Source organism: Heteronotia binoei, chromosome 8, assembly GCF_032191835.1.
Source record: "Heteronotia binoei isolate CCM8104 ecotype False Entrance Well chromosome 8, APGP_CSIRO_Hbin_v1, whole genome shotgun sequence".
In the NCBI taxonomy this organism is placed as follows: Eukaryota; Metazoa; Chordata; class Lepidosauria; order Squamata; family Gekkonidae; genus Heteronotia; species Heteronotia binoei.
In genome coordinates this window covers 99,127,916-99,140,353 of record NC_083230.1, presented here as the reverse complement: position 1 = coordinate 99,140,353, position 12,438 = coordinate 99,127,916, and the positions used below count along the sequence as shown (strand labels likewise).

General features: G+C 42.7%; 1 protein-coding gene across 1 annotated transcript in view; it reads right to left on the bottom strand.

The window, feature by feature from the left end:
• Window positions 1–4,179: 4,179 nt before the first annotated feature.
• Window positions 4,180–12,438, bottom strand: part of SYT10 (synaptotagmin 10) — an 85,124-nt gene continuing 76,865 nt past the window's right edge. Inside the window, exons 5-7 of the mRNA XM_060245695.1 lie at window positions 10,797–10,968; window positions 8,757–8,886; window positions 4,180–5,598 (exon numbers count right to left, since the gene is read on the bottom strand). Coding sequence (XP_060101678.1) covers window positions 5,527–5,598; window positions 8,757–8,886; window positions 10,797–10,968 — 374 coding nt within the window. The 3' untranslated portion in view covers window positions 4,180–5,526. The remainder of the gene's footprint in view (window positions 5,599–8,756; window positions 8,887–10,796; window positions 10,969–12,438) is intronic.

Sequence of the window (12,438 nt, the reverse complement as noted above, 5' to 3'; positions counted from 1 at the left end):
ACTACTATGCATATTTACAAAAGCACCTTTCCTGGGTGGTGATCTATTTGCATGGCTGAGGAGAAGATAGGGTACCCTTCTTCTCTGTACACATGCCATGGTGACTGAGTGAAATCTCCACATTCAGAGGCACTAAATCTTCAATCAAGATTACAGCATGAAGTGAGAGGAATCAGGACTTTTTATGTAGCAGGAACGCCTTTGCATATTAGGCCACACACCCCTGATGTAGCCAATCCTCCAAAAGTTTACAGTAGGTCCTGTAAGAAGAGCCCTGTAAGATATTGGCATCATCAGGGGTGTGTGGCCTAATATGCAAAGGAATTCCTGCTACAAAAAAGCCCCAGAGAGGATGAATTTCAGCCTTCCCCAGAGCCATATTTATGACCTAAAATGATCATGGGGAGCCACCATTTGTTCTTTGGGTGAAGAGACAGACATTAACAGCTAAGGTTGCTGATCTCCAGGTGAGGTCTACAGACTGCCTGGAATTTAGGGTTGACAAGTCTCTCAGAACCTCTGGCAGGGGACTTACCTGTGAGTAACGTCATTGCACCAGTGATATTGCGTGGCAGCCATTCTAGGCATTTCTGGGAAAACTCTATGGTTTCCCTGGATGATCTAGCCATTTGGGAGGGGAAAACTCTATGGTACCTATTGTGATGTAATTGTGCCGGTGACGTCAGGGGAGGATCCCCCCACTGGCTCAATCTCTGTAGTCAGGAGATAGTTGCAATTCCAGTAGGGCTGCTAAGCCCCCGGTCTGGGCGCAGAATCCCCCACCTGGACTTGGGGGGTTGGCAGCCCAACTGGAATTGCAACTGGTCTCCAGACTACAGAGATCAGCACCCCTTGAGACAAATGCAGCTTGGAGGTATAAATCTTTTTAAATAAAGTATCCCCTGCTGAAGACCATCCCCCTTTCCAACCACTTTCTATTAGGGTTGCCAGTCTTAAGGTTGGGATTACAATTGATCTTCAGGCTACAGAATCTCCTGGAATTACTGATTTCCAGGCTACAGAGAACAGTTCCCCCAAAGAAAATTGCTGCTTTGGAAGGTGGACTCTACTGCATGATATTTTGTTGAGGTCCCTCCCCTTCCCAACCCTTCCCTCCCCAGGCTCCACCCACAAAATCTCCAGGAATTTCCCAGAGCTGGTAAACTTACTCATATGGAAATTTGTCTTTAGCCACTTGTGGGAAGGGCCACTTGTGGGAAGCCACTTGAGCCACTTGTGGGAAGGGCGGGATATAAATCCCAAATAAATAAATAAATAAATAAATAAATAAAAATTTATGTTTGCCTGAAAAGACTGGGATCATTTCAGACTGGAATGACTGCAGAGAGGGGATGTTTAAAGCCGCCCCCCCTCAAGCTCTGGTTCTGATCAGAACTGAACTTTAGAGAAGAAAGTCTTTTCATGGAACTCCTTTCATGGAACTCCCAGAGTTTCATTTAGTGGAGCCCTGAGTCAGATCAGATAATGGATCCATCTAGTTCAGTCCTGCTTACTAAAAGAGCCTGATAAAGTCTAGAGTTCCAGAGGCTAGAACAACTTATACAACAACCGCAAACAACTGTGGAAAATAACGAATAAATCCGGAAATTACTTCAAAAATATAGATGATTATTCTTCAAATGCTACAGAATTACATATAATTCCATATTATCAATAATTCATGAATATAAAAATCCAGAGCTAGTGCTACAGGAATGTATTTCGGTGTGTGCTGATAAGTGGGATACGCCTCTTAGACAAAGGAACTTGAAACTGTACTACAGGCCGCTTTACAGTCAGAGGCTGATGACTACCCACTGTATATAAAGCTTCTTTAAAAGATGAAAGTTTAAAGTAAGATCCTGGAAACAGAAGAAATATTTTTGAAAATCAAAATCGTCTGCATTAGGAATACGGTCGGCACTGGCACTTTATTTGTCCCACGGGGTCGTGTGAATAGTCTTCAAGCGTCCCAAGTTGGAAATTGGCATAATGAACTGAAAGCACTTTTGAAAATTTATTCTCTGTACTTTAAACCTTATATTCATGAATTATTGATAATATGGAATGATATGTAATTTTGTAGTGTTTGAAGAATAATTTATATTTTTGAAGTAATTTTCAGGATTTATTTGTTATTTTCCACAGTTGTTTGCGGTTGTTGTATAAGTTGTTCCTAAAAGAGCCTAGCTGCCAGCTTTTCCAAACCCGCTACTCAAGATTTTTCAAACTGGAGAAGCCTAGAACCGAATGCGAGATTCTTTTTTCCCCATGTAAAACATGTCCTGACCTGGATAGCCCAGGCTAGCACAATTTCCTCAGATCTCAGAAGCTAGGCAGGGTTGGCCCTGGTTAGTACTCAGGTGGGAAATCACCAAGGAATGCCATGGTTACTATGCGGAGCCAGGCAATGGCAAACCACCTCTGAATGTCTCTTGCTTTGACCGCTCCCCCCAAGGTTAATCATAAGTCAGCTGTTTCTTGATGAAAATCTATCTTGAACATGTTTTCTATCCATGAGAGAGGGCCCCAGAGCCCTGTTATGGAAATTGATAGCCACCCATAGGTCTAAACTCATCCTTAGAAGTAAGTCTAAGTTCAAGGGGAGTGACAAAGCAAAATGCATAGGACTACCGACAGCACTAAATGAAAAAAGCCAAGGCATAGGGCATACCCTGAAACATTCCTTTGGTGCTGGATAATAATAATAATAATAATAATAATAATAATAATAATAATAATAATAATAATAATAATAATAATAATAATAATAATAATAATAATTTTAGATACAAAAACAACTTTAAACCTCTTCCCCGGTACAAGAATACCATTCCCTTATTCATAAAAAAACTATGAGACAATACAATATAGATGTTCTTTGCAGAACACAAATGCTACATTTTGTTTGTGGATAGGTATTTTGTGGGGAGGGGATAGGTGCAAAACAGTGCAAAGCGTATGCAATTTGAATCTTACAGTATTTCACTACAAAAAATGTAGCATCAAAAACGCAGTTCCTTTTCTTATAGGTTATATATGAAGAGGAAAAACTCAAAAGATTTCAAATTGCCATAGCAGCATATAGATATATGCCCTAGTTTTGAACAAACAAATCTTCATGACCCTGAAGAGGCAGGTTATATGAATTCAGCAGTGGAATGATGTCTGAGGATTGAAAAAGGTGATACTTGGACTGCTTTCATTGCTTTAACTTCATAGGTGTTAACAGACATGTATCACTGTAAACTGCTAGTGAATAGTATTTAAAGGCTTATTTGTTTTTTTTATATGGTATAGGATATATTTTTTTAAAAAATCCTTGGCAACATAGGGTTTTAGATTCATTTGTTCCCTGGCATATTAACTTTCTCCATGCAAGGAGGCTTTATTTATGTGGAGAAAACCTGTTATCTTCCAACTGCAGGGTCAATCCGGGATGAATGCCATCATGCTCTTTTTTGGCAAGCTTAAAGCAGCTTTAGAGATTCCCTTTCAAATTCTCCATTAACGTGATAGTGTAAATATTCATTGGTGGCCCTGCGTGTATCCTATGAAGCTAGATGTAAACATTGCAAATCAAATCTACTGGACAAGCTTTCCATACAAAGGCTTTCCATACATAATTTAGCAAACAAATGTGATCAATTAATAAATCAGGAGAAATGATAGAAGAAAAAAAGTAGAAATCCTCCATGTGTTGATATGCAACTCTAGGCTTGCGCTGAAGCACTCCCTCCATCTGAATGAAGGCTACTGCACAAATTTCCATCCGAATGAAGGCTAAGCACAAATTTCAGGGAGAGTTTTCTTGCAAAGATGATTTAGTGCTGAAGCTGGATCCCGTGATGTTGGTCATGCCTTTTGGAACAGTCCTCCTGATGACAAAGATCCTTGATCTTTCCATGCAAACATGACAAGAATTGCTTCCCTTGGGTTAACCAAGGATTAATCAAGACAATAGTATTTGAGGCAATCTCACAGCAATGCAGTGGACCACAAAGTTTGGCAGGATGCGGTAGCCAGTCATTGTTTCTAATAGCCAGTATGACATGCTTCGCTCACTTCTGTTGCACAGAACCACAGTAAAATGCATCCTTTTTAGACCTGCTGTGTAGTAAAGGAGCTATATAGGTGAGAGGGAGGAGCTTTGTATGTGGTGGTAACTTACACTCTAACTCATGACACCGCTGCTGCAGCCCAGAACCAGCTGTAGCCTGGTGCCATTTTGAAAGCAGGACTCTAGTCTTCTTGCATTGCTGGCATAAAGATATGTGACTCCTGTGCTGGAATACACTGTAGGCTCTCCCTGATGGCCATCAGAATCAAATTTCCAGTTGATAAAATGACTTGGCAACCACATCTATGGACTCTGCCATTCCATGCGCCCAGATTCTGTAATTCATCTTGTAGAACGCACAAGTCAAATTCCTCTTTACCTAAAAGTTTAATGGATGAGTCTTCCAGGAAAGTCAGATGACTGATACAGTTTCTCCTTTGGACACAATAAAGCCAGAACAACCTATTTCAGAGGCTTTAGATGATTATGTACCCAGCTGACAAGAACCCTTTCACACATTACTCTTGCAGACGTATTTAATACACTGACACGTAAGCTGTAGTAAGACTCACCCTGGAACAGATGCAAGAGACCCTGCTTGGGGCATGAAGAGTGGCCAGGTGGACCATCAGTAGATGAACAATTATAACTTTATTTCAAGGATTGGCCAGAGAGGAGTCAATCAGCTTTTGCAGCTAGGTAGCAACAGGGAAGAGGACAAAACATCCACATCCAGCCTTTCCCTTGCTGCTGCTGTCTCTGCTCTGTGTGGCTGCCCTTCCTTGGCCCCCAGATTCCACACCAAGTCAAATAGCAGTAACCTATTCAGAGGCAACAGGTTTCCCAACTTCTTGGAACAGCTTCTGGCTGGGCCAAAGGAGATTCAGAGGGCAGGAAGGTCCTTGGAAGTCTTAGCACGTGAGATGCAGTTCCGTGGGCTGCTCTTTGAATCCCACCCTGTATTGGAGGCCCAGAAACCAGAGAACATTCAGAAATGGGTTGCGTGTGATCAGACAATTGTGAGAGAGACAGGCACACTCCTAAAATGTAAAGTATGAATGCGACATTCACCAACATGCATCATACAGGAACTTGCACAATTGGCTGACTTTCCCTACCGATTATTCAACTCAGTGCATCATGTATTTAAGAGGCTGGACTGGATGTAAAAAGAAAATGACCCATATTGTGCTGTCATGGAAGGTTACGTTGGTTCTAAGACCTTGTTCATACCAAGAACAAATGATAACTAACCTCTGTTTTTTTCCCCATGACATCCACATTTAAGTGCTCAAATGAAACTCAATGGGATGTTAAAGATTGGAAACAATGGAATGATATAGTAGAGATATGACATGTTGCAGTGCAGAAATATGGACACCGTTAATCATTTGGAGCCAAACCTTCAGTCATGATATAAGTATGAAGAGCTCCTTACGCTGGACATCTGGAACCCATTGTTCAGTCTAGGGCGTAAGTGGTGGTTTTGGTGAAGAGCAAGATCCTTGACTGTCAAAACTGGTTGCTCGGCCCGGCAACTGGAATGAATGATATCTTTTCACAAATGATATTCCCATGTATTTGTTTCAAACTGAGAGACATACGATTCATTCATTGCAGTATGGAAAGACTTTATACTAGGGTGGCCAAACTGCGGCTCCATATTCTGTGGCTCTCGAAGTCCCCACTGCCCCATTGGCTGGCTTGGAGAAGTCGTTTGTTTCATTAAATCACTTCTCCAAGCCAAGCCAGCTGGCGGCTTGGAGAATGCATTTAAATTTAAAGTTGCTTTCTTTCCATTTTCCCTCCCCCATCTATTTTTCTATTTTCCTTCCTTCCTTCCCTCCCATCTTGCAGCTCTCAAAAATCTGGCATTCATGTCTTGTTGCTCTCAAACATCTGACATTTATTCTATGTGGCTCTTAAGGTTAAGCAAGTTTGGCCACCCCTGCTTTATACCACCATTAACATGGGAAATTATTTGCAATGAAGCCTACTCAGTCGGTAGACTGTAGGTATTAAATTAAGTCACCTTTCATTTTTTCATGTCAGAACATCATTTAAAACATAAGTGCTTGTATATTTGGCCTGTGCATGTAGCATTCAGCGGCAACAGCTGATTGAGGTAACTAGTAGATATCAATATCTGTTAGTGGACTTGGTGATTCTATCTTGATAACTGTTCTCTCTTGATTCAAGATTTTATCTGAAGCCAGAGTCTTACCTCAAACCCCAAAGCAGGGAATAAAGACCCAAATCTCCCCCTCATGTGGCTGCCCAGCATTAAGTAATCCAAATCCAACTTCACTACTAAGTATAGCCCACCTGCAGGAGGCCTCTACAGCCTGATACCCACCAAGCAGAATGTATTCTACTATCCATTTGTCAGTCCCTCTATTTTGAAGCAAAATTAAAGGTTTTTGCCTTTTTTTTTAATTAACACTTTGGTTTGGCTTCAGAGGTGGATTGGATCGTAACCAGAGGTGGAATTCTAGCAGGAGCTCCTTTGCATATTAGGCCACACACCCCTAATGTAGCCAATCTTCCAAGAGCTTACAAAAAAGAGCCTTGTAAGCTCTTGAAGGATTGGCTACATAAGGGGTGTGTGGCCTAATATGCAAAGGAGCTCCTGCTGGAATTCCACCCCTGCCCATAACAGTGTCATCCTAAATAGATTATACTATTTAAAATCCACTTATCAGTGAGCTTTGAAAGGTATCTTAGGATGGCCCTGTGAATTTAAAGGGAAAATTCCCAGTAGACTGCTGCCCTGGCAGCTAGGAGAAGGTGAGTCCCACTGGTGCTGACATTGAAGAAGACTGCAGATTTATACCCCACCCTTCTCTCTGAATCAGAGACTCGGAGCAGTTTACAATCTCCTACATCTTCTCCCCTCACAACAGACACCCTGTGAGGTGGGTGGGGCTGAGAGGGCTCTCACAGCAGCTGCCCTTACAAGGACAACCTCTGCCAGAGCCATGGCTAACCCAAGGCCATTCCAGCAGCTGTACGTGGAGGAGTGGGGAATCAAACCTGGTTCTCCCAGATAAGAGTCCGCACACTTAACCACTGCACCAAATTGGCAATTGATGTGGCCACTGTTCAGTTCTGACCAAACAAGCAGTGGCCACAATGGACATCATCTGACACCCACAGCTGCCTTCTGTGCTGCTAGTGACCAGGCTGAGAGACCCAGAGATGGCACAGAAGGAGGTGATGGGAGAACCTGTGTGTGTCCGTATTATATTTGTGCCCTTTTGGGGGATGCCAATTGCTACAAGAACCATTGCCTCGCAGGTCTTTGAACATCCCAACCAAGCCCAAGCTCTCATTTGGCAGTCAAAAGAAGTTGTGAAGACCTGATTCCTAATATTGGAAAGCTAGAATCCATTCATTGATTACATCCCATTGAGGACAGAGCAGATGCATATTTCTTGACATCCAAATGGTCTTTTCTTATTAGATTGTAATGACTCAGCACTGATGCATTTCCTCACCAGTGATGCTCATTGATTATTCCCTTCTTTCCTTTAAAAAAAAATCTGTTCTACTGGTATACAGGGCTTTTTTTGTAGCAGGAACTCCTTTGCATATGAGGCCACACACCTTTCATGTAGCCAATCCTCCAAGAGCTTACAGGGCTCTTAGTGCAGGACCTACTGTAAGCTCTTGGAGAATTGGTTACATCAGGGGGTTGTGGCCTAATATGCAAAAGAGTTCTTACTACAAAAAAAAGCCCTGTGAACTGTCTCTGAAGGATTTTTTTTAAAAAAATGAAGAGTGCAGATTGTAAACATTTTAAATAAAGAAGTGACAAATAGTACTATTCTAAAAGGACATGCTTTGAGAGCAGAAACCTTGCATTGCAATGCAGACTATATTTAAGGCACTGTTCTTTCTCTTATATGTATTTTCCTTTATTGAATTTACACTGATGTTAGCATATAGTCTGGTGCCACACAATGCTGCTTTTTGTTAAAACTAAGCAGGTCTCTGCCCTGGTAAGTGTCTAGATAAGCAAACTTCAAGACCTGCACATTCTACTCGGAGATTCCAAAATGACAAATGTTACATAACAGCGAAGTCCTAAGTAGAAGCACACTCTTTTAATCCCATTAACTCAAATAGATTTAAAAGAGTGTAACTTTTCTTAGAATAGCATCTTAAAGATAAATAAATGTGATAGCTCCGGCAATTTTGCAAAATGAAAGCTGTGTAAAATTGCAAGGCAATTCTGGTTAACAGGTGGAATAGAAAGCTATTTTAGAAATGGATGCTGTAGTTATTGAAGCATTTGCACTGGAAAATACAAAACCAGCAGCAGCTTCACACTTGTGGAATGATGTACCTCTAATCCACCTTCAGTACACTTTTGCAACTGGATTTTACTGTGTTAAATGGCAATATCCATAGTACGCAATTGCTAAAATGCCCTGATAGTGTTTTGAAAGTGAATTATTCATCACGTGCCTAAGTGAAGCTGTGGTGTTTTCTTTGTGGGGAAACCCCCCCACCCCCGAGTTTAGACTCTTCATCCCCATTGACTTTCATAGTGTAGTTTACCTTTTCTTTTCCTAAGGTTTGGCTTACAAAAATGCTCTCCTATGAAACAGAGACCTGTTTGGGCAGAAGGTATTCAGTTCAGAAGGCTAGTAAAAATGAGCAGCAGGCTGCAGCAGTATTAGTGTTCTCTTACCTCTACTAAGGGGTGCCAGTGAGTGATTGGTTTGCGGGGGTATGCCAGCATTTCATTCCAATGGTCTCTTCCAAGTCCTTCTGCATCAAGTCCAACCCTACAGACCCCAATCACCTCATTGTGTCCTACTCTAGGATTAGAGAAGGAGAAAGTTAAGTCACAATCTAATTCTTTACCCTGAAAGCCTTGTGTGTGGCCTGTTAACAAAACAAATGCTGGCCAGATAACCAAATTCTGTGGCCAAAGGGTAGCTGCGCAGTCTGTATGGTTTTTGCAAATTCATCAAATTTCTCTTTGCTTGCATGATTTAATTTAATTTTGTGAATCACAGGGAGGGCCAAGGAGTTATGTGGGACACAGAAACACCTGGCAGCTTATCTGGCTGAATTCTGCACCTGCTACCACATTTCTTTTGCTTCCCCCCCTCCCCCGGGTTTCCATGGAATTTCAACACATATGCACACATTTCAGTCTGTCTGTTATGTCATGACAGCAGATTGGCAGCAGTACTATGTGTATAATTATCTTTACACAAATTAAATCTTTTCAACACTTCCAAATGTGTGCTAGTATTGGAAAAAAAATCTTGAGATTCCAAGCCAGGCTGGGCTAGTGGTTAGCATGTCAGATTAGGATTTGAGAGATCCTGGTTCTGTTCAGCTATGAGGCTTGCTAGGTGACCTTGGGCCCAGAGCTCAGCTCCCCCTAAGGGAGCAAGGGATCCCTTGATTTTGTGAACTCCAGCCTGCCCCCAACAGCCATGACCCAGTGTGACGTCTCTGATGTGATGACATCACATGGAAGTGATGTCATCACATCAGGGACATTGCACACTGTGACATCACCCTCCACTTTCAGAAAGCTCCCCCCTACCCAACAGCAGTGCAAGATAAGGACCTGGCAATGCCATCTCAGGCTAACCTACAACCTTACAGCTAACCTGCTGTAAGGACAAAATAGAGATTAGAAAAGTTTTTGCCATTCTGAGCTCCTTGGGGGAAAGTGCCATCAAATCACAGGCCAGGGCCTAGCTGGACTCATATGCAATTGCCTCATACTGAATCAGACCTGGGTCCATCAGAGTCAGTATTGTCTGCTCAGACTGGCAGCGGCTCTCCAGGGTCTCAAGCTGAGGTTTTTCACACCGACTTGCCTGGACCCCTTTTAGTTGGAAATGCCGGGGATTGAACCTGGGACCTTCTGCTTACCAAGCAGATGTTCTACCACTGAGCCGCTGTCCCTCCCAAGGACGAGGCTATCTCAGTCTCATCAGATCTCAAAAGCTAAGCTATGCAATCCCTGGTTAGTATTCGGGTGGGGGACCACCAAGGAAAACCCTATGGGATCTTTGAATGTTGACTGCAACTTGATGGCACTTTACACACACAATGTATTAGACCAGGGGTGGGAACAGTGGCTCTCCAGATGTTTTTTGCCTACAACCCCCATCAGCCCCAGCCATTGGCCATGCTGGCTGGGGCTGATGGGAGTTGTAGGCAAAAACATCTGGAGAGCCACTGTTCCCCACCCCTGTATTAGACAAATAGATAAAAATGTGTTAGATAGCTAGCTCTAGATATATTTTTGTAAAAAATAATGAAACAGACTCAAATATAAGACACATTAAATCCAACCCCAGAATGATATTTTAATCAATGCTTATAAAAATTAAAGTGTTTTATTTAGATATTAACTGTGGATGGGACAAAGCCAGTGGATCTTTGCCACCTTTCCCTTACCACTGTAGCTGCCTTTCCTGGGAAATGGGTCATTCCTGATTTTCCCCATCAGTTTCCTGTCCTTACAGTAGCTCCCCCCCTGTGCCACATTCCATATAATTCCTGACAGTTTCCTATTACTCAGGAACAACTTTTCATTGGGGGTAGGAGTGGGGCTTAGGAGTCGCTTTGATAAGGATGAAGTGGCAAAGACTGTGGAGCTCTGGGTCCAATCCAACCTGATATCCATAAATGGCAATATCCAAATGAGAAAAAAGCTTGCCAAAATATAATCATAAGAAAAAAGCCAAATGCTTCATACCGGTCATAGTCCATAACGGCGATGGAGAGGCTGACCTGGTCCACGTTCTCTGGAGGGATGTCAAAGATGATGGCCTCGCTGTATACTGGATTGAGAGTGTTTTTCTTTATTGTTGTTTTCCTCTTTTTCAATCGCCGGCCATCACACATCAGGGATACTTTGACATATGGATCTGGGGGAACAGGCAGGGGCCTTTATCCACAATCTTCCTTCCACTAGAGTGTTCCAGGGGGCTAACAAAATCATGACTGCATCAAGCAATTACACCAATGATCCTCAAAAGGATTACGATCAAGATATTTCCTTTAAAAAAAAACCCTCCTTTAAAACAGATGCAGCAGCTTTGGTCCCCATCAGTGACTCAGAACATTTCTGAAGTTTTTGAATGTTTTGCTAATTTGTGCCATTTACACTATCATTAAAGTTTCTTTGCCACTTTGCTGCCCATACACCTGGTCTGCTAGACTGGAAACATTCCACTGTCCAGTCACCCTCTTGTTTACCTGCAGTTCATTCCTAATTTAAACAATTGCCTTCCATTGACCATCTTTACTGAGTGGCACATTAACAGGTGCTGAAAATGGTCTGAAGGAAGGGTCTACAACCTGTTTGAGCCTGTGGGCACCTTTGGAATTCTGACACAAAGGGTGATAATGCATGGAGTTCACTGCCACAGGAGGTGGCAGTGGCTACAAGCATAGACAGCTTCAAGAGGAGACTGGATAAACATATGGAGCAGAGGCCCATCAGTGGCTATTAGCCATATAGATGGAACTCTCTGTTTGGAGCAGTGATGCTTTGTATTCTTGGTGCCTGAGGAGGAGGCCAACAGAGGGAGGGCTTCTAGTGGCCCCACTGGTGGACCTCTTGATGGCACTTGGATTTTTGGCCACTGTGTGCCATACAGTGTTGGACTGGATGGGCCATTGGCCTGATCCAACATGGCTTCTCTTATGTTCTTATGTTCCTATGAGCAACCTGTAGGAGAGGGAGTCACACACAGAGGAAGCCTAAGTGCCAGGGGAAAGAGGGGTAATTTAAAGAACACATTGGGAAAGAAAGTAAAAGGAACACTGTGGTGGCAGCTGCTGTGAAAACAACATTATTTCAATCTGCAGACAGCCAGTCAGAAACCTTCCTGGGCAAGAACCCCACCCGCTTTCTAAAAACACTTGGTGGGCACCGGAAAAGGTGTCAGTGGGCACCATGGCACTCTCAGGCACCACAGTGGGGAATCTTGGCTTGAAGCATCTGAGCCAAGTGCACCCTGTATGTTGCATTAATGTTAAAGAATGGAACGCTGCCAGCTGCTGAAGCTGACAGAGTGCAGAAGAAACAATAAAACAGAAGCCATTGTCTTGATGGCAGAGTACATGCTTTGCATGCAGAAGGTGCAGTTCCTGGCATGCTCACTGAAAAGATCTCACAGAGTGGATGTTGGGAAAGACCCTCTTCTGCCCAGGATACTAAAGAGCTAAGTGAGTTGATTTAGTATAAGGAACCTTTACATACACATTGTTTTCTAATATCTTGATCGATCCCTTTCCTACTTGGAGATTGCTAGTGGGATGGGAGGCAAGTAGAACACAGTCAATGAAACTATCATCTTCACAGATGGTGCTACATCGGTTTGGCATTTGAA